This window comes from Canis lupus, chromosome 19 (genome assembly GCF_048164855.1).
Source record: "Canis lupus baileyi chromosome 19, mCanLup2.hap1, whole genome shotgun sequence".
Taxonomy (NCBI): domain Eukaryota; kingdom Metazoa; phylum Chordata; class Mammalia; order Carnivora; family Canidae; genus Canis; species Canis lupus.
Window position 1 is genome coordinate 8,302,157 of NC_132856.1, and position 22,129 is coordinate 8,324,285.

At 43.5% G+C, this 22,129-nt stretch overlaps 1 protein-coding gene across 5 annotated transcripts in view; it reads left to right on the plus strand.

The window, feature by feature from the left end:
• Nucleotides 1-1,219: 1,219 nt before the first annotated feature.
• VGLL4 (vestigial like family member 4) overlaps nt 1,220-22,129 on the plus strand; it is a 162,492-nt gene continuing 141,582 nt past the window's right edge. Inside the window, exons 1-2 of one of the 5 annotated variants that reach the window (XM_072785129.1) lie at nt 1,220-1,568; nt 16,448-16,524. In XM_072785129.1, coding sequence (XP_072641230.1) covers nt 16,461-16,524 — 64 coding nt within the window. In that variant the 5' untranslated portion in view covers nt 1,220-1,568; nt 16,448-16,460. Of the gene's footprint in view, nt 1,569-2,424; nt 2,500-4,969; nt 5,017-10,780; nt 10,863-16,447; nt 16,525-22,129 lie in introns of those variants that run through there. The other 4 variants (XM_072785130.1, XM_072785131.1, XM_072785132.1 and 1 more) reach the window with 4 other exon arrangements.

The following is a 22,129-nucleotide window of genomic DNA, read 5'->3' on the forward strand; positions in this document are numbered from 1 at the left end:
GGATGTGAGTATTCATGGAATCCTATGCCTAGTCCTTGGTTCCGGCAACGGATCTTTAAGGTAAGAATTATTATCTGTTTTACAGATAAGAACACTGACCTTGATAACATGCCCAAAGTCCTCTAACAAACACAGATAGAGTTTGAATTCAAATCCAGTTCTGTCCAAATCCCAAGCCCTTTCTCCATCCTGCCACACTTCCTGAAATCTGCCCAGGCAGCCCTCACTCTTTCCTCATACCCTGCCCTAACTTGGCAGGATGAAAACCTCCTTTTAATAATCTTTTCAGGGTGGTTTTCCCCCCGCCTCCTAGTCTGAGACTATTGATGACCTAACATGGAGTCTAAATAAAAATATCTTTGGGGAGGCTGGGAGCCTTCCCAGCTTTAATTTGTGAATTTTAATCTGGGAACTGGGGCACCAGGGTCAGCTATGCTTGGGTTGACTTGTCACTTGGGTTGTGCATTTACAGTGGTCCTGAGTGGCCTGGAGGAGCGAGTATTGCACAAGGGGCCATAAGACCCAGGCTCTGGTACAGGCAACACCCCTACCTGCTTTAAGTAAACTGTCGAGCCTGGCTGTAAAATGGAACTACTAATACCTGTCCTGCTACCCAACAGGGGCTAAGATCAAATGAGGTAATATGCTGTGACTTGATATGATTGGATGAGGTAATAGATGCAAAAGCAGTTTGAAAACGGCAAAGCCTTCCCCCCTCCCCCCTCCCGCCAGCATTAATGTAAGCTGGTATTTCTTTTTATTGCTATCATCGCCTCTCAGCAGAGCCTTCTTTCTCCCAGGGAAAGCCCTGTAGTAGGAGCTCCTAATGCCGACCCAGGTTTGAGAACAGCCAGAAGGCGAGCAACATGAAGCCATTTAAAGCAAACCAGAGGAAGTCCAGTCTCTGACTATTTATTTTATGAAGTTAGCGGCTGGATATGTTAAGCAAATGTTTTCTTAATTGTGGCAGTACGAGAAAACAATGGGGCAAGGGCTGCTGGAGACTGGAGTAGCAGGCCTCCACCCCTCTTACCGCCCCCCCCCCCCGCCCCGCCCAAATCTCTAGAGAATGACAGGAAAAAATTAAAGACAGGGCTTTTCTTTTCGTGGTCACATGTCTGCGCTGCTGCTGTAATAAGAACCTGCACCAATTAGAAATGTTTCACCTCCTCCCCTCTGCCCCTCCCCAGGCACATTGCAGAGCAGCCCGGGTTGTGGACTCCAGGAGTTTGCCAAACACAGCAAACACTGCTCTGGAGCGGCTGGAGGGGGCTCTATCCACTCCGACCTCCCTCCCTTTCCTCCTCTGCTCCCTCCTTCCACACTGTTTTCATTTACTAGGACTTCCTCCTCCGGGCGAGGGAGGGGGAGGAAAGACGCTGCTGGGCGCCTGGGGCGTGAGTGTGTGTGTGCGCGTGTGTGTGTGAAGTGGAGTGAGTGGTGGAGTGTAAAATGCTGTAATGGGAGGAAACCGAGCCGCGCCTGAGTTCCCCGGACTGCAGCGGCCGCTCTGATCGCAGTGGCACCTGAGCACACACTCCCCGAGCAAGCGCGACCTGTACCTGCAGGTACGTGTGCCGCCGGCCGGTCGGGGCAGTTCGACGTGGGGGTGTGGGTAAGGAGAAAGTGAGGCAGCAGCGGTCCGGGGCGGCGTCCCGGGGAGCGGGGAGACCCGGTGTGCGGGAGGCACCGTGCACCGCGGTCCTGCGGGCGAGCCGGCGTGGGCGCGGAGGGCGGGGGCTGCTGGTCGGGGAGAGGACGCGTGCGGGTCCGAAGCCAGCGCCGCGTAGGTGCCGCAGGTCGGGCTCAAACGCTCTGGCGCTGGCTGGCTGCGCGTGGCGGCCAAGGGGCAGCGGGTGCAATGGGTGCGGGGTACGGCTCGGCCGTGGGCGCCGGTGTCACGTGTGCGGAGCCCACTGGGTGCGTGTGGGGAACGCGCCTGGTCCACAGCAGCGCGCACCTGGACGCGCACGCAAGGTTCGGTTGTGCGTGGACCCTGAAGGTGTGTCGCACCCGCTGGGCCCTGGGGGTACAGGTAGGTGTAAGATGCCGGGTCCCGGCGCCTCCAGGCCGGCAGCCGGCGGCACCCGCGGGGTAGGTGCTAGCCGCAGCCCGGCGCGCGGCGGGGGGGGGGGGTCTGCTCCGCGTGCGAGGCCCCGCCCCGCCGCCCGGCCGGCTCACCTGGGCGCGGCCCCCACCTGCCTGGCGGGAGGGGCGTGTCCGGGGGCGTGTCCGGGGCGTGTCCTGGCGGGCCAGGCGGAGCCCCGCGGAGGGCGGGCGGCGCCTCATTCCAGGGATTCCTCGCGCTTCCGCGCTCGCGTCCGCCGCGGAGCCGGCTCGGCGCGCGCCGCCCGCGTGTGCGTGTGCGTGTGGGTGTGGGTGTGGGTGTGCGGAGCCGGAGGCCGTGCGGGAGCGCGGGCGCGAGCCCCGGAGTGCGCCCCGGAGTGCGCCCCCGCCCCGCCCCGCCCCCGCCCCCCGGGGCCCGGCCGGCCCGAGGCGGTGAGTGCGGGCGGACTGGCCTGCGGGGGGCTCGGGTGGGCCGGCGTCCGAGCCGGACGGAAGGCGTCCTCGGGGGGGGGCCGGCGGGTGCTCGCGAGGCTCCGGGGCTCCGGGGGAGGTCCGGCTCCAGGGGGGTCCCCGGGGCAGGCATCCCGGGAGCGCGAGGGCGAGGGCCGGGAGGGGGCCCTGGCGGGCGGCGGAGCAGGGCTGGATGCAGGGCTGCGGGAAGGGGCCGGGCGGGGCCGCCGGCACGGGGCTCCCCTCCTGCGCTTCCCTGTGCTCCCTGCCCCAAAACGGAACGGCGCACTCTTCCAGCACCGAGTGCAGGCCTCGCCGAAACGCAAAGGTCTTTTCCTTTTTTTTTTTCTTAAAGTCTCCTCTGATTTCTGACGCTGAGACATTGAAATGATCTTAGGTTAGGATGACAGTACTTGCTGGGGCTATTAGCCTTTATGCGCTTCACTGGCATATATTCGTCTACTTAAGCTAGATGATTAAAATCGGTTTCACTTTGATCGTCGGTGCTGTGTGTTTGCTGGTTGTATTTTCCTTCTCTGTGGTTAATAAGAACCAGCAGCCCAGGGGCCGGGAGTGCAGGCGGCTCTTCTAGTTTTTATCGCAGCTGGTTGCTACCTTCTGTCTGAAAGGTGCGATCTTCCAGTTTGTAGATCTTGCAAGTCTTTTTCAAAACCCAAGCCTACCTTGACGAGAATGAAGGGTTGCATTTGGTTCCTCTGAACATTCAAAGACAAAACCAAGGAACGATAGCTTTTCTGTTAGTGTTTGAAGGTCAGTTTTGCACACCGTGTTAGCGTACCACACTTGAACTCTTTGCTCTAGTCCACTAACTTGTAATGTTCATTGTTTCCTCCTTGCCGCGCGTGACTGCGAGGAGTAGCGTGGGTAGTTGAAAGGGAGCTTTGGGGTCAGTGCCTTAGGGCTGTGCTGATGACATGATCTCGGCACACGTTATTTATCATCTCTAAATCTCAGTGCCTTAATTTTAAATAAGGCGTTTAGAAATACTTTCTTCAGAAATTTCTTGTCTCATACTCAAGACATAATTTCGTGTTCGTTTTCTTCTGTTTCCTGTTGCATCTGGCTGAAAAATCATCCCCCCCATGGTAGAAAGGATGTAAAGCCCTCAAATGGTTATTTAATTTTAGTGCAATTTTTAAAAAGATTTTATTTATTTATTCATGAGAGACATAGAGAGAAAGAGAGAGGCAGAGACGCAGGCAGAGGGAGAAGCAGGCTCCATGCAGGGAGCCTGACGTGGGACTCGATCCCAGATCTCCAGGATCATGCTCTGGGCTGAAGGCAGGCACTAAACCGCTGAGCCACCCAGGCTGCCCATTTTAGTGCAATTTTAATCCCAGGTTGATTTCCCCTGCCACTGTTTTTGTCACACTTTGGGGCAGCTCGCTTTTGCTTTCCATTTGGAAGAGAATGCAAACTAATTTTTATGTTGACCAAAACACAATACAATTAAGAAGATAATTCTGCTATAAATAACCATGGACTACATTCCAAAACTGTGAATGTTGTAGTAAAAACAGCTCTGGCCTATTTCTGGAGACTTGACGTTAAATCCAATCTCTGTCACCTACTAAGTTTGTGACCAGAAGAAGTTACTTTTACATAATCTTTGTATTTGCTTTTCCTCTGTAAGAGGGTGGTAGTATCTGGTCCCAATACATCACAGAAGTTCTGGAATTACAAGGAATGATGTGCTTTGAAGAGGAGTTGTATTATGTTATTTATAAATGTCTTTGAAGATTTGAGAGATTTTCTTAATAACAGTTGTTGGCACTTCCCCCAACTGATTTAGAATTGTGAGATTACCTGAAGGGTTTGACACTTCTTACAGACGTGATCATTATGAAACCAAAACTTTCACTTTCAGATGTTCAGTTTGACAAGAGTGCTTTAAGGGGAAATTCCTTTTCACTGCTTATGGTGTCAGCCATGTTACCAACCTCTGGTGGTTGCAAAAACAAATCCAAAGGAAGGTTTTACTTTGTGTCTTTTCTCAGTATCTTTCCCAGGATCGGTTTGCTGTGCAGGTTCTAGTTTGCCTTAGTAAAATAAATTAAATAACCATCCTAAAAATTGCTTTGAGACTTTGACTATGACTTCATAAAACAATGAGAGTTGTGAATTCAGGAGGTAAAAGTGACATACATTGGGAAAATTTTAATGTAAATAAAAATATGACACTATAGCGATTTTAACATATCAAGTCTGGTTTTTTGGTCTTTGTTAGACACCCTGTGCAGACCCTGGTGAAAGAAAGTTTTTGTGTGTTAAGTTTGTGCATAACCGAAGCTCATTTGTGATTGTTTTAGAGAGCCCATCTAAAGGTCGAGAAGTCGATTTGTGAGCATGTAATAGGTGAGAAAAGGGAATGCTGCCAACAGTCTGTAGCCATTTAGAATCTGTCCACATGAAGACAACAACAGCAACAACGACTGCTTAGAATTGGACTGCCTAATCTTGAGAGTATAAACTGCTAAGGTAGGAAAAGCAGGAGTATAAGTGGGAGGTGCTGAAACCAGAAAAATTCTTGCTACCTGGGATGCGGTTTGACAGCTCCTTTTCAAGGGAGGAAAACCTTGTAGAATATACTGTGTCTTAAGCCTTGGGTCTGATAACCAAATACTGTCTATCCTCGGATTTCTGAGTTTGTTTACTCACTAAAATTTATTTGTAAGCCCAGATCCAAACTTGCAGGACTTTCCCCGTCGTATCACATAAGGTGTCTTTAAACAAAAACACTTCTTTTTTTTTTTTTAATTTTTATTTATTTATTTATGATAGTCACAGAGAGAGAGAGGCAGAGACACAGGCAGAGGGAGAAGCAGGCTCCATGCACTGGGATGACTGGGAGCCCGATGTGGGATTCGATCCTGGGTCTCCAGGTTCGCGCCCTGGGCCAAAGGCAGGCGCTAAACCGCTGTGCCACCCAGGGATCCCACAAAAACACTTCTAAAACAATGTTAATGTATTGATGTAACCAGCGGCTCAAAGGAACCTCAACAGGTGTACTTCCCCTAGGAACAGTGGTTCAGTGTTTGCTAATTCAGTGTTCTTGGAGACTTTAGAGAGCGTGACTGCTGTGAATAATGAGAATTGAGCATATATCCTGATGCTGATAACTGGAGCGCTTCCTAATGATATGATGTGTCATGGGTTATTCATCTAGGTCTTAATAGGCTGGGTTGAGATTTGGAACAGTGGACAGTTAGAGCTAGGTATTATGGGAAGTTTGCCAACTTGGACTTTGAAGCAGATTCATGTCTCTCATTCTTGGGGGTAAAAGGTTCCTGAGAGGGATGCCTGGGTGGCTCAGTTGGTTAAGCATCCGACTCTTGATCTCAGCTTAAGGTCTTGATCTCAGGATTGTGAGTTTGGGCCCCATGTTAGGCTCTATCCTGGGTGTGGAGCCTACTTAAAAAAAAAAAAAAAAAAAAAAAAAAGGTCCTTAAGAGGACTTGTGAATAGGAAATTCTAAATATCCTAATAAAAGAAATGTCAGAACAAGCATACCCAGACTAAACTAAAAATGCCAGGAAATTTCCCTTATTTCATGTGGAGTGCTATAGAAGGCTGAAGTCTTAGAAATAAAGACACAGATTCACAATAGCCTAAACATGAGAAAGAAAAGGATAGTCCTTTTTTTTTTTTTTTTTTACAGTAATGTCAAGACATGGTGGGAACTGGTATTCTGCTCTAAAAGTCCAGACTTGAATTTTATTTTCTTTCACTTAGACACAGTGGTGTTAGTGTGGGTGCACCGTACAGTTTCCAGGGGACCCTTTGGTAAGGTAGGTAAACTTCAGCCAGCAGTGAGATTTTTACCAGGCATGCAGCCTCATAGAAAATGTCAGGAAATATGCTGTAATCTAAGTTTAGTTTTGCAGCATTGGGCTTATACACAGGGCTCTCAACTGGCATATGGTCAGCTTTCATACTGTCTGTGCAGGTGCATGGTTGACACTGATACCAAACTGTATTATAGGACCTGAGGATTTAGTTACTGTGTGGTAGCCCTGTTTGGCAGCTCCTGTTGCCAGGGTCATCAAGATGACTAAATATCATATTCCTAACACACACATCCCTGGGGAAAGGGTGCTTAAGGAGGTCCATAGAGTCAAGCCTTGGGCCATTTTAGCATCAGAAAACCCCAAGTGGTTGAGTTGGGGATTCATTCTGGAGTTTCCATCCAGAGTGGTACATTTTATTCAGCCCAAACTGCCTGGGATCTCAGTCTCTGTTGAGATGATAGAAGGTGGAGACCAGCAGTAGGCAGAGCGGAGTAATTAATGGCAGTTACCTGAGATTACCTTGTTCCGACATCTAATGTATCCCCCACTTCGGAGGGCGAGAGTTGGATGGCTCTCCAATCTATAGACTGCCTCCTACAGAGCTTTCATAGGAAGAGCATTATATCATTATGGAAAGGGTATAAAACTGTCCCAACTTACCAAGTTTTATAAGACAATGGACAATAAAGGACAATGGAAGGACTGCCATCAGCTGACTCTCATTCTGGGGCTTATGCAGCCTAACTAGGGATTTTATACACACATATTTTCAATTCTCTGGAAATAAGCATAGAACATGTAGGTATATTGTTCAGATTTACTACATTTGGTCTTGAAATAAATTTTCAGGAGTGGCTATATATAGAAGTGAGGAATTGAATGTAAGTGGAAGCTGGCCAAGCTCTTGTATTGTACTTGGTGGGTGCTATACATTATGGCAGTATGGGTCAATTATTCATGCCAGGGATATGCCTAGGTGAGGAACGCTGGCCTAGCAAATGATCCATCTGTTCATACTCTTTCTTTGGCAGTATGACTATTGAAAGAGTATTTTTAATGAGGGCTGGTCTATATTTAGTAGTGTGGTATACAATTTAAGGTTGTGAGAAATACAAGTACGGTGAAAGTTTGAAAATATCATTTACAGATTTCTAACAGTTACCATTGGAACTCAACAATAGTTTTTTTTTTTTTTTAAGATTTTACTTATTTATTTGACAGAGCAAGAGAGCATAAGCAGGGGGAGCACAGAAGGAGAAAAGAGAGGGAGAAGGAGACTCCCCGCTGAGCAAGGAGCCCCATGCAGGGCTCTATCCCAGGACCCTGGGATCACAACCTCAGCTGAAGGCAGATGCTTAACTGAGCCACCCAGGTGCCCCCCAAAACAGGTTTTCTGGAGCATGACTAAGTAGAAACCATCCTTCCCAATACTGAACCTGTTCATGGAGCCTGAAGCCTTGAGGGCTTATGTTTAATTGCTGTGTAGCTGCAGCCCTATGGAGTCCTGTGGCAGCAGGCTACTGCCAGTGGTCGCTTGTTTCACTTCAGAACCAGCAGACTGTGAGCATTTTCTCACCTGGCTTGGTTATGATTCCTGTGACTCCATGCCTGTCTCTATTCAAAGAAAGTAAAATATGGCCTCATTCTCTCATTTCCAAGAGGGGAGGGTTTGTTTCCCTTTACTTACTTTAGGAACTATAAAGTTATTTATTGCCTGATGTATCTCAAGGTATAAGGGGGAAAGAGCACAGACTAGAAGTCTTGCCTTGAGTTGATGATGGAATGGGTTTTTGGGGGAAGTGAGGTGTAACTTAATGAAACTAAAAAGAAATAAGTATTTTTCTCCAAACGTCTTTATGAAAATCAGCTGAAGTATAGTAAAAATAGCATTGGATGATAAGTCAGGGGACTTGGATTCTAGTCTTAGCTTCTTCAGGAAGTCACTTATATTCTTGGCACCTTGGTTTTTCATCTGTAGAAGAATATTAATAATCCTATGTGGCCAACTTACAGTGAGAATCCAGTGAAGTAATATATATGTGTGTTTTGGAAAAGTATGTGCTGTGTAGCCTTAAGAGTGTGGTGGCAGCATGGGTATAACATCTATTTCTCATTTGAGTTTACAAGGTACTTTTGGTTATGTTGTATCACTTAATCCACATACTGGGTTTGTGACCATATGAAGGAACAATGTTATTGCCATTTTCTTTAAGTGAGGAAACTGGGGTCTGGGGAAGGTAAATGACTGGCCCATCCAATCAGTGGGAGCTTGTAGAGCAGGGCCTAGAACAAAACAGTGATTGTTGACTGAATGAGTGAAAGTGTTAAAAGTAGGGCTCATGTCCTGGCTCCATTGATTTAACAGATGGTAAAGTGTGAAAAGTAAAAAAAAAAAAAAAAAGATTACACTAATGAGAGATATTTTCTGCAAGAACATAGAGGGGTGGTCTGAGAATTGGATGTTAATGGGAAGAATGTGTTGCAAGAAGTTAGTGGGGCATCAAATGGACGCATAATGGAGAAGAAATAGCCAGGAGGATAAGACTCATCTTCTTCATGTGCCCATCCATGTACATCCATGTGGCTGCCCGAATCTGGTGATGATTTGGTCTGAAGTTTTATTTCAGTTCTCCTTCTCACTGAGATGGACAGCTAGCCAAATCAACCGCAGTGTGATACATATTTGGTGTAAGTTGCTTCAGGGCAGTGGATTTCCTTTTCTGTAACATCTGTATATAGGGATTTTTTTTTTTTTGTATATAGGTTTTATAGAAATAGGAGATATACAATGTAAGCCTCTAAATTCTTGATGGCCAAAAGGGTCATATACCTCCTGCTATGGTGTGAGAGTTCATACTTGTAGGCTTGTCCTCCAGTTGTGCTTTATTAGCTGAGGCTGGTTTAGATTATCCCAGGAAGTGGCCCTGATTGCAGGGAATAGAGGGATGGAACAGGGCCAATAGGAATTAGAGATACTCAACAGTGTGCATCTGGAAGCTGGAGATGCTATCAGTATTCCACGGTAGTGATGTCTTCCTGTTTCTGGGTTTTGGCCAAGTGACAGTGTGGCAGGAACATCAGGAGGTTTGAATGTGCTTCTCCCCACCCCCACCGGTTTCCACCCCTTGCCAGGACAGTTGCTCCATGTTCTCACACTCTTTCCTAAATCATACTGTAGTTGGGTCCCCGTTCCTGGCAGAGCCATGGAGTGAGGCAGGCCTGGTGCTGTAGCTTTCACCTGGGAAAACTCCTTAGAACATTTCTATAACATATTTTAAAATTCTGTTCTTTTGCCTGAAAAAAAAAAAAAAAAAAAAGAATACACCCTGTGATTCTTTCCAAGACAGGTGCTTTTAAAGTCCTCATGTTGATCAAAAAGGGACAGTTCTTTGTGGAAGTCCAAAATAACGGCTTTCAGATTTATAGCTGAGCTTGTCATTATCACTGCATGTCCCTAAATTTTAGTAGCTTTAGAATTGACCTCTTATTCTCCAATTCTCTATCTTAAGCTCTTTGTAGGAGCATTATTATAGGCAATAAGGGAGTTTGAAGAAAAGAATATGGGCTGACAGAGAAAATACTGACCATTGCTTGCAAAACAAAACAAAATGTGTGTTCTGTTCAGGATGACTAATGGTCATACTTGTCAGTAATCTCCTGAGAAGGTAAATGGATAGACTGGAAACAGAATGCAAGAGAGTAGAGTATCTTTTCAGATGTACATGATGTCTTTTTTCCAAAAGTATTTTCTTCACACGTGAATGGTGTAATGTTTCAGGTGTGAGCATTTCAAGCGATTATGTTTTTGGGTATTGTGATATTATACTGTAAAAACCATCACAGAAAGGAGAACATGTAACTGGGATGTACTTGGGGATCCCTAAGTACTAGGATCTACTTAGCTTTATTTTCTGGAGGTTGCATAATCTTTTGCAAAAGGTAGTAGATGATTTATGGTTCATAAAGGATATACAGTAAACCAGGCATCTCTCTCCTCTGTGTAAAACTGTTCAGACCATTCAAGGGCTTTACACTGAGAATAAAATCTCAGCTTTGTCATGCCCTAAAGGGGCATGCTTGATCTGCCCTTGCCCACCTCCCTGCCTACCTCCTGTTCTCTCCCCCTTGTTCCCTGGGCTGAGGTCATTCCCTCCACATCTCCAAGCCCAGTTTGGTTCTGTTTTGGGTGTTCTGCAAATGCTCTTTGTCTCCTTCCTGCCCCCCTTCACAAGACTAATTCTTCTCCTTGAGGTCGCAGCTTTCATTCATCTCAGAGACATCGATTGCCAGGTAAAGTAATTGTCAGTACCCCTTTTTTCAAAACACTTACCACCATCATTTGCAACTTATTAAAATGTTTGCATACATTCTGACATATTGATACATATAAAGCCCATCCACTTTCCATAACACCCTATGAGGGAGGTAATAGGAATTCATATCCTCATTTTACAGATGGGGAAACAGACACTCAGAGATAAAGTCATTTTCCAGGGACACACTAATAGGAAGTGTCTGAGCCCAGTTCAAACTCAGGTAGGTGTCCAAAGATCATCCTCTTAAATAACCACTCTGCTAATTTGCCTCTCAGTGTGCTGTGACCCTCCATAAAATACTGTAACCATTGTTTCCCCCCAGCCTTCTGCAACTTTACTAACATGTTTTATTGGGTTTTTTGAATTGTGAATATTGAACAAGCTGTAAAATAAATAAGGGTTTTTTTCAATAAGGTTTTTTTTAATTAATTTTTTTTTTTATTACTGTTATCTTCTACCTGTATTTGCTTAGGTCTTTTGTGGCTAGATAATGCCTAATTGCTGGTCTTCATCTCCCACCTGAACCAGCCCCTAATGTTCTTATCTCACACTTGGTTCCTATAGAAGCCTCCTAAGTGACCTACTTCCAGTGACTTCTCACTTCACTCTATCAAGTTAAACCATCTTCTCCAGAACTGTTAAACAAAAATCTCATTAACATCAGATCACCAGCCTGCTCAGGGGCTAATCATAGCTGCCTGTTGCATACTACATTCAGCATAAACCTGTTGGGCTAGCCTTCAGCTTGTTCCTCCATCTACCCATTTTGAACTCACCCAAACTCAGCCTCTACTGCTTTTTTTTTTTTTTTTTTTTTTTAAGATTTTATTTATTTATTCATGAGAGACAGAAGAGAGAGGCAGAGACACAGGTAGAGGGAGAAGCAGGCTCCATGCAGGGAGCTCCACATGGGACTCAATCCCAGGTCTCCAGGATCACACCCTGGGCTGAAGGCGGCGCTAAATTGCTGGGCCACCGGGGCTGCCCACCTCTACTGCTTCTTTATCAGGACTCTCCATTCTGACCGGAATGGTCTCAGTTTCCCTGTCTTGGTTTTCATTCCTGCCTCTGAGCCTTTCTTCAGGCTTTTGATCCAACATGACTGCACATGTAAGGATAAGACAGGGTCCTTGCACCCAGGAAATACTCCGACAGTGTGATTGAGGTAAGAGAGGTCAGAGAGGAGCATGATAGCCTGAGGGAGTGAAGCTTTGGAAGGAAATCTTTGAAGTGGCTTTTTGAAGCACACACATGCCCACACAAAGTAGATGTTCACAAGGTATACATTTAAGCTGACACTGAGCTCTCTTTTATCACACAATACACACATTGGTTTTAAACTATGTCTTGTCTTTTATTATGCTCTTTTAAGTTTGTCTGTTATCCCATTCCTTAAAAAAAATTTTTTTTGTCTGTTATCCTATTTCTTATACTTTAGGTTCACCAATAAGATCATAACTCCTTAAAAAAAAAAGATCATAACTCTTTGAAAGCAGAGATCACATCTTCTGTTTCTCTTTTACTTCTCCTGAGTACTTCCCTGAACTCAGAATACTTGTGTCATAAAAATTGGTTGCTTTCATAAATAAGGCTGCAGCAGATGGCAGGTGCCTCTTAGGTGAACCTTAACCATCTAATCTCTTATCTGCCTACTTTGAATGTTAGGTTGCTTGGGGGTTTGGATTTCATAGTACCTGAATAAATTTAAATATGTAATCTGAGATGCTAGAACTCTGCATATACTTTTTTGTGTCATTTGATGTTTTTATTCTTTGATATTTTGCTTCTATGTATAACACTTCTATGTGTCATTTGCATAACTGGAGGCATGTGTCAGTGTATATCTGTTCAGGTTTAGAATTTTCACTGTGTGACAGGAGAGGCAGGAGTTTGATTGGGAAGAGAGTGTCCCTCAAAACCCTTGCCCTTCAACCTCAGGAAAATTAAGGAATTTGAGTCTACACAGTGCATTATGGACTAGAATGCTTATCAGCATCTACTTAATCAAAATGAAAGACTTTAAGCCCAGTTCTTGCCTGAATGGGAAACTGGTTCAGGTGAAGAGAAGATAACAGTTCTTGGGGGGTTCAGCATGCCTTTTCCTGTCCTTTTGTTCAAGCCTTTCTTTGCTTTCTCCACCTTTGGACAAGTTCAAAAGTCCTTACTCTCAGGAGATGATCTTTTCTATCTTGCCAAGAAGATTAGGAACGTGAATGTCATGAATTTTCCTTCATTCTTCCGATTGTACTCATCTTACCTTGTCTCTGAGAAAGAAGACATGAACTCTGGTTGGTGACATTGCTGCCCTTGCACTCACTGACAGCCTGCTTTGACTTTCCTCTCACACTTTCCTTTCTGCCCCCTCCCCCCATTTCTGGTATGACTCACCAATTTATTTATTTATTTTTCCACACTCCCTTCTTGACCTATCCTCCCCCCCTCCCCCTGCCTGCAACCACCAAACTGTTCTCTGTCTCTGTGAGTTTGTTTTCTAGATTCCACATTCGAGAGACTCTACAGTATTTGTCTGTCTCCTCTCACATCTTGAGACCTGTCAGTCTGTCTCTGGTTTTCTCCTGTCCCCACAGCTCCCATAATAGCACCCCTCATTACCTTCTGCATGCTACATAGCTGTATCTTTCAAATTGTTTATCCTGCCTTTGTCTTCCCATTCTATAGAATGGGACTACATGGTGCTACCAGAAAAATTTTCATACAACACGTAGATGACCAAGTTAGTTCTTAGCTTAGAGATTTCGGTGGCTCCTTAATGCATACAGGATCAAACCCAAGTCTTTTTTTTTTTTTTTTAATTCTATTTATTTATTTGACAGAGAGTGGGGGGAGAGAGAGAGAGAGAGAGAGAGAGCACAAGTAGGGGGAGCTGCAGAAGGAGAGGGAGAAGCAGGCTCCCTGTGGAGCAGGGAGCCTAATGCAGGACTCAGTCCCAGATCCCTGGGATGATGGCCTGAGCCAAAGACAGACACTTAACTACCTGAGCCACCCAGAAGCCCTGGAACCCAAGCCTTATCAGAGAGCACTCAGCCCTTCCATGACATGGCCAATTGAAACTCTCATCCCTGTCTCGTACTTCCTGTCCCCGTCTGACTCTGGTCTTCTAGCCAATATGGGCAACTTGTTCCTGAATAGATTCATCTTTTGTACTTCCATTCTGGCAGAACTTTTATATCCATTCTTCAGAGGCTTAGCTCATGGTTGTTTTGTCCACAGAGTCAGAATTCTTCTGTATTTCTATAGGACTTTGTTTATACCTCTATTTTGTCGGTTAGCACATTTTACCTTAATCCATATTTTCCTAAGTGTTCTCTAAGAGATGTTTCAGGTTAATAGAATGGCTAGTGAAATTTGAGATTTCTTTCTTTCTTTTTTGTAAGTAGGCTCCATGTGGGGCTTGAACTCATGATTCTGAGGTTGAGAGTCAACAGGCTTTACTGACTAAGCCAGCCGGGAACCCTGAGAGATTTCATACGGAGAGAGCTACTATGCCCACTATCTTAGCCTTTTGCAGAAGGAAGCCATAGCAACATATTTGAAGTGCAGAAAGGAAAATAAGCTGCTTAATTTGGTTTACTTCAGTGTTTCCTAAACTTCTAGAAAAAATTTTCCTTATAAAATATGAACATATAATGCGAAACACTTTTATTTATTTAAATTTATGTATTCATAGAGAGAGAGAGGGAGACAGAGACACAGGCAGAGAAGCAGGCTCCACTCAGGGGGCCTGACGCAGGACTCGATCCTCTGTCTCCAGGATCACACCACGGGCTGCAGGCAGCACTAAACCACTGCGCCACCGGGGCTGCCCTCAAAAACACACACACACAAAAAAGATTTTATTTACTTATTCATGAGAGACACAGCAGAGGGAGAAGCAGGCTCTCTGTGGGGATCCTGATGTTGGTAGGACTCAATCCCAGGACACGGATCACCCCTGAGCTGAAGGCAGACGCTCAACCACTGAGCCACGGGGGCGTCACTCAAAAACACTATCTTAAACAACTAGATTCTTTTTTCTTTGTTTTTTTAAAGATTTTATTTATTTATTCCTGACAGACACACACATACACACACACACAGAAAGAGAAAGAAAGAGAGAGGCAGAGACACAGGCAGAGGGAGAAGCAGGCTCCACGCAGGGAGCCCAACGTGGGATTCGATCCCAGGTCTCCAGGATCATGCCCTGGGCTGAAGGTGGCGGTAAACCTCTGAACCACCCAGACTGCCCAACTACTGGCCTTTTATTATTTTTTTGCCTTAGCACCTGGTAGACAATGTTTATTAAATGAAGTTACATTGCCAGGCAAGACTTAATATTTCTTTGAAGACCTGAAATACGAAATTCTAAAGCCAGCTTATCTGTCATGTCTTGTAACTGGCACATACCCAGTAGGTATTCAGTAAGTGTTGAAGAAGGCTGAATAAATGCTGAGTGTCTTTAAAGGGGCATAGTTAAGAAGGTAATTCTCGGAAGCTCGGGTGGCTCAACGGTTTAACACCACCTTCAGCCCAGGGTGTGATCCTGGAGACCCGGGATTGAGCCCCATGTTGGGCTCCCTGCTTGGGGCCTGCTTCTCCCTCTGCCTGTGTCTCTGCCTCTTTTTCTCTGTGTGTCTCTCATGAATAAATGAATAAAATCTTTTTTTTTTAAAGGTATTTCTCTCAGTTGTACTAATAGGGTGTGCCTATTTTTCCAATAATTGCGTGTGCCTCTGTTTCTGTGTTTATGTATATGTGCGCATGTGCATGTTTAAACAACCCAGAAAAGGAAAACTGGGCAAAGTGGCCTGATTTTTCTAGGTTTTCCACCATCTTTAAATCTTTGGCAGTTTTTACTTTTATGTGTATTCCGTAATTTAAGAAAACAATGAAAAAATAAAACTTATTAAAAAACACAGGATAAAATTGGTGATGGGTGGTGGTGATAGTAAGTATAAATACCATATAAACATGGTATTTTATTTGTTTTTTTAAAAGCATTTTATTTTATTTATTTTTTTAGTGGGAGAGGGGCACTGGGAGAGGGAGAGAGAAAATCCCAAGCAGGCTCCACGCCCAGTGGAGTGAACCCAAAACAGAGTTAGATCTCACAACCCTGAGATCATGACCTGAGCCAAAACCCAGAGTTGGATGCTTAACCAACTGAGCCACCCAGGCATCCCCAACACATGATATTTTAAAATCAAGATACCTTTCAGAGTTAAAACACCACTTAACTCAGCACTGGAATTCACAGACCTTTCGTGAGTATGTTGAATATATTAAGTGACATGATCATGCAGTCTCTCAGCGAAGGAGGTGAATGAACAGAACAGTTCAATCTTAGTAATTTCTGTTAGAACTAATAAACCAACAACAAACACCACCACAACAGAAATCTCAGACTGGTAGTAATGCTACATTCATAGAACAGCCTTTGTTCTGAAACTGTTTTTTTTTTTACTAGGTATGTCTGTATGGGCTTGTTGTTATGCACACACATAAACATTTATAAGCACAAATAACATGGGCGTGAATATTCACAATATCCCTCCTTTTAGCGCTAACACTGGCTGCTTCCTGGAATCCGCAAGGTTTAGCTTAGTACACTGAATGGAATTTAACCCTTTGCTCTGTCTGTGCCTGAACCAAATCCATTGGATTTCTTCACAGATTGGGAAGAATTTCATCCTCAGAATTAGGATTTGCATGTAGTGGGGGAATCCTGTTAACTACCAGAATTCTAAAAGAGTGTTTTGAATTCTTTTTAACTTTTTTTTTCATCTTTTTTTTTTTTTTTCCTTCTAGGCTCTAACCAGGAATGGAGACACCATTGGATGTTTTGTCAAGGGCAGCATCTCTAGTGCATGCTGATGATGAAAAACGTAAGTCAGGAACCTATTTTAAAGTGATTTTTATCCGTGCCCTCTTGTCTCCTGCGTTATAATAGATTCATGTGTTTCTCCAACATGGTTTTATGGTTATATGCAGTTAGTTTGGGTTGTTTTCCTCAGAGATAGCAGGTTAGGACCTTCATTTTTATTTTCCAATGCTAGAACATGTAAGTCTTATGAATGTCATCTTTGGATGCTGGAGCTCCAAGGCTTAACTCAAGGAAGTCTTTTCTGACTTCCTTGCTCTAGGATGGAGATAGTTCTTAAATGTCTCTGGAAGTTTAGATAAATACGTATTGCTTGATGGACTAATTGACCAGCAGAGAATTAGAGGTGGAAAAAAATCAAGATCCTTCTTGTCATACGTAATACGCGGTGCATATAATGGAAAACAGTCTTGAAAATTCCTTTTGCAATGGTGAGAAAGAGCAAATGTTGTGTGGAAAAATTTACTACTGTGGTGGAGGACAGATGAAAGGAAAGAGAACATGACATTGTCCTCCACAAAGTTATTCCACAATGTGTTAAAGTGGTTTTCCTGCTCATCCTAAGGCATATTTGTTTTTAAGCATTCTTGTTCAATGTTAAAAAATTGCTTGCTGAACAATTTTTGCGAGATTGGCTGTTTTACGTGAGAACAAAGTTAAGTGTTCTTTTTGTAAGCACTAAAATGCTAATAACAAAAAAATATCTGAGGTTGAGATTTCATAATTAGAAGTTCTTAAAAATGAACTACTTTCCAGTTCTTAATGAATCGGCAGGCTGGAAGGTGCATGGCATTAAAATGTAAACTCTTGACTTTTTACCGGCTAAGACTTGTGTATTTTTCTATGCCTCAGTTTCCTCTTCACTCACCTGAAGTAACAACATTTTACGAGGTATTTGTGAGGATTAAATGAGCTATTGTAGATTGTGCTTATCTTAGCTGTCAGCTCCTGGCGGGGACTGCCATGCTGTGTCCTCTCTTGGCACTTTGTTGGCTTCTGGTAGGACTTAGTCTAGTCTTCTGTATAATCACTGTGTCTGTATCTTCCCACCCTCTCCTACTCCCAACAACTCTTGCAAGGTTATCTTTAGACTAGTGATTGGATGAGATAACAATTAGAGGGCTTTTTTTGTTTGTTTTTTTTCAACCTCTTACATAATTTACATTTACTTAGCTTTTGATTGTTGGAAGGATATAACTACCTTTTGGTGTGGTATAATTATCCCTTGCTAAGGAAATTGAAGCTCAGGGATGTTAGGTGTCATTCCCAAGGACACTGAGCTAAGGAGAGGCAGCTCAGGTTGTAGGCTTTTATCTAAACCACAAAAACTCCTTTATGCCTCTAAGATTGCAGTACATGTTATTGACTTGAATAGCTAGTTACAAGCTTCACTAAGTATGAATATAGTTAATTTAGAAGTTTTTATACCTTTGCAAGACAGTATTTTGAATTTCTTATAATGCCCACATTTCTTTAGGATTAGTAAAACAAGATTATGTTTATACACATAAATAGAAGTAATGACCTCCAGACAGCCCTTTGTGTCTTGGGGGTAGAGAGTTAAAGTTTTTTCCCTTTTTGAGCACCCTTCTTAGAGATTCAGCCCCAGAGCTCAGCTTGAGGGTCACTGATTTCAGGCTGGAGACCAATTCAATGAGCAATGATTGAATCATTATGTATAAGGGGCATGCATAGATGAACAGGAAATAGCCACTGCCTTTATGAAGCATAGGAACTTAACTCCTGCAGCTGTAAAATGTATATATAGTAGGGGGAGACTGGGCATACTTGGTGATAGAAACAGAATGAATGATAATGCCAAGGGAGAGAGGAATTCTTACTTTTCTCTTGAGTTCAACACAGCCGGTAGTGATTTGCAGAGTAAGGATATATGCATATGCAAGGCCAGAATGAATCACAGAGTAGACTTTATTCTGGAATATTCTTCTTTGGACTCTGGTGCTTCCAATTGGTTTAGGAATGGGCTGGCGTGATTCTGGAATCCCTCTGGAATGATTTCAGTTGCTCGGGATCATTTTTTACATTTAAAGAAGAGGGAAAAAGTCCAAAAATGTCTATAATCATTATTATTAATATGTAGGCAACATTTTTGAGAATCCTTTTTACCGTTGTGTTCTGTACATCACTACCCACAAGAGCACAGAGCTCAAAAAGCAGGAATTCATTGTATTTTTTGTTACCTAATAATGTAAGTATGTGAAAACTTATGCAATTTATAGGCAAAGTTGAGCATTAAGTTCAGAGTCTTCCAGTAGATTTCTTAAGACTTACTTGGGCTTGTTCAGCCTGAATCAGCTTTCTCTGCCCTAGATTAATTCTATTTTAGCTTTTGTTATAAATTGCTCTTACACTCAACACTTAAAAAAAGTCTTGTGTATGTAATCTGATTTGGGTGTCTTATTACAAACAGAAAAATGTTCTACTACTTGGGATCAGTTTCCCGACTCATGTAGGTGACCTAAATGATTGTCTTTTCTTTGGCTCACAGAGAACCAAAAACTCAGGCATTTTTGAAGATGTTATTGTTTGAACATTTTGAAGAGAACAGTACCTATTAGGACTTGAGTCTATAATACCTGATAGCCTTAAGGCTTCATTATGTCTACTAGCAGAGAATAAAAGAAATATCTCAATGGTACACTGTAGAGCTGAAGTCAATAGTGAAATGGTGGTTTTGTAGTAACACAATAGTCATTTATCTGGATGGCCTAGAAGGAATACATTTACTTAAAATAATCATTCCACTGCTCATGAGACATTGATTTAATCAGCATCCAGGGTAATCCTGGAAGGTACTTAAGGAAAATACAATGTGAGATTGCCCGTTTTTCGTGTGCTGGAGGAATCTTTCCTTTCACTTGTGATTAATGCTGGTGCTGGGAAGACCCCAACTTTTTGTCAGGTCTAGTTTTTAGTGGTCAAAATTGAACAAAATTTGAGGACAAGACACTTAGACACTACTGAGGTTGTTAGACCAACACTTTGTGGCGTCTTTAATATGACACTTCATTTTATCTTAATGTTTACAAAATATTTTTGGTAACTTTGTTCATGTAGCTTCTGATGATAAGATCTTGTCTTTGCTGACTTCTTCACTTAGATTAAAATAATTTTAAGAGGGGCGCCTGGGTGGCTCAGCGGTTTAGTGCCTGCCTTTGGCCCAGGGTGTGATCCTGGAGTCCCGGGATCGAGTTCCATGTCAGGATCCCTGCATGAAGCCTGCTTCTCCCTCTGCCTGTGTCTCTGCCTCTCTCTCTCTGTGTCTCTCATGAATAAATAAAATAAATAATAATAATAATTTTAAGAAATGGGTAGTTTTGGTTTTGTGGATTTTGGTGGAGGGAATAGCACTTTCGATCTGCTCTGATGAGCATGTGTATGATCAGAAAAAGCATGATAAGGTTGGTATGATTGTGGGGAGAACGGGAAGAGAAGACAGCCTTGGCAGGGGGTGCTGCTGTACTCACCAGATCCTAGAAATTCACAAACTTCTCACTTGGGGAAGGTCACTGAAAGTTGACTAAATGATCACAAATTACCGTAATCTTTCCAAGTAAAGCACTGTTAGGAGTGCAAGCTTTTCTTATAAGGGGGACCAATGCCCCAGATGCATTTTCAGTATATAGGTTGTGGTCTGTTTTGCCTTAAAAAGGAGAAAAAGAAGCCTGTCTGATTAATTATAACATAATGATCAATTGCACTCACATACTGTTTTCTCAGATAAATTTCCTTCCTGCAAGATTGTGATCAGCCTCTGCATCAATAAAGTAATCTAGTTGCTGTGTGCACAGGTTATGGGTGCTCTAGATCAACTGGATCTGTACCTTGATTTGTTTCTCTCTTTCTTCTTCTCCTCTTTTTTTTTTTTTTTAATTTTTTATTTATTTATGATAGTCACACAGAGAGAGAGAGAGAAAAAGGCACAGAAACAGGCAGAGGGAGAAGCAGGCTCCATGCACCGGGAGCCCGACGTGGGATTCGATCCCGGGTCTCCAGGATCGCGCCCTGGGCCAAAGGCAGGCGCCAAACCGCTGCGCCATCCAGGGATCCCTCTTCTTCTCCTCTTATTGTTGTTTTTCCTTTCTTCATCTGTTAGGGTGGCTTTCAAACATTTTTTATTATGGCACAGAATAAAGAAGTACTTAAAGGGCAGCCCAGGTGGCTCAGCGGTTTAGTGCCGCCTTCGGCCCAGGGCCTGATCCTGGAGACCCGGGATCGAGTCCCACGTCAGGCTCCCTGCATGGAGCCTGCTTCTCCCTCTGCCTGTGTCTCTGCCTGTGTGTGTGTGTGTGTGTGTGTGTGTGTGTGTGTGTGAGTGTGTGTCTCTCATGAATGAATTAATAAAATCTTAGAAAAAAAAAAGCATATTGTGACCCTTGTATTGATATATTGACATAAATGATAGCAAAGCTACATGAAACAAAAATTACCCTGACTTTGCATGGTGATATACCTGTTTTGTTCTTTATATTCTACTCTATTTAAATGAGAATTGGGTCATGACTCATTAAATAGTCTTTAGGATCTACCGATGAATTGGGACCCACACTTGAAAAAACAGGATTTGATTTATATCCCCTTTGTTGGATAAACTCGCTGCTGGCTCCTCCCTTCAGGTACTGGGAATACTTGACTAACACACAGGGTCATGAAAATACGGTGAGCCAGATTATTCAGACATGTTGGAATACATTGGTGACTAGACAGGAATGACATCATCATACTCTCTTTCAAGAGTACTGGAAGACTTGGCACACCAGTTGTGAGCAAATGTGACTACTCCATTAGAGGCAGTTCCTCCCTTTCTCAGTCTAAATTGTTCCTGAATTTTTTTTTTAAGATTTTATGTATTTATTTGAGAGACAGATAATGAGAGAGAGCATGAGGTGGGGTGTAGAGGGAGAAGCAGACTCTCTACTGAGCAGGGAGCCTGATGCAGAGCTCTGTCCCAGGACCCTGGGATCATGACCTCAGCCAAAGGCAGACACCTAACTGACTGAGCCACTCAGGCACCCTTGTTCCCAAATTTTACAGCGGTACTCAATGAAATGGTTACTCTCCTTTGGTTAAATTTATTTAACTCCATCTTGCTCCCTAATGTGTGCTCCTAGCTGTACTACCACTCTATTGAGATTGCTTCATAGACAGTAATTGAGAGAACACGCATCTGATCATTTGTAGCCTAATTTGATGGCATTAATTATTGCATTAGTGATTTTTATCCTTTATATCTTAAAACACCCAAGAGAGATACCATGCATTTTCATCCATGACAGTGGTTCATTGTGGCAGTGATTCCCAAAGAGAGGGAGGAAGGAAGCATTCTGAAAATGCCTTACCAGGTGATTCTGTCATTGGATCCCTTCTCCCGGTTGAGGTAATGGTCGAAAAATACTCTGGGAGAATCCTGGATTTGGATCTTTAAGAAGGAGGGACTAGATCCTCCTACATGTAAGGTGCTGTAATTCCTTGGCTATCCTATATTCTTTAACCATATTCACCAGTGGTTTATATTTTGTCCCATTTCCGTTATCATTGTCTCTCTCTCATACATATGTGCATATATTTGTATATACATGTGTATATAT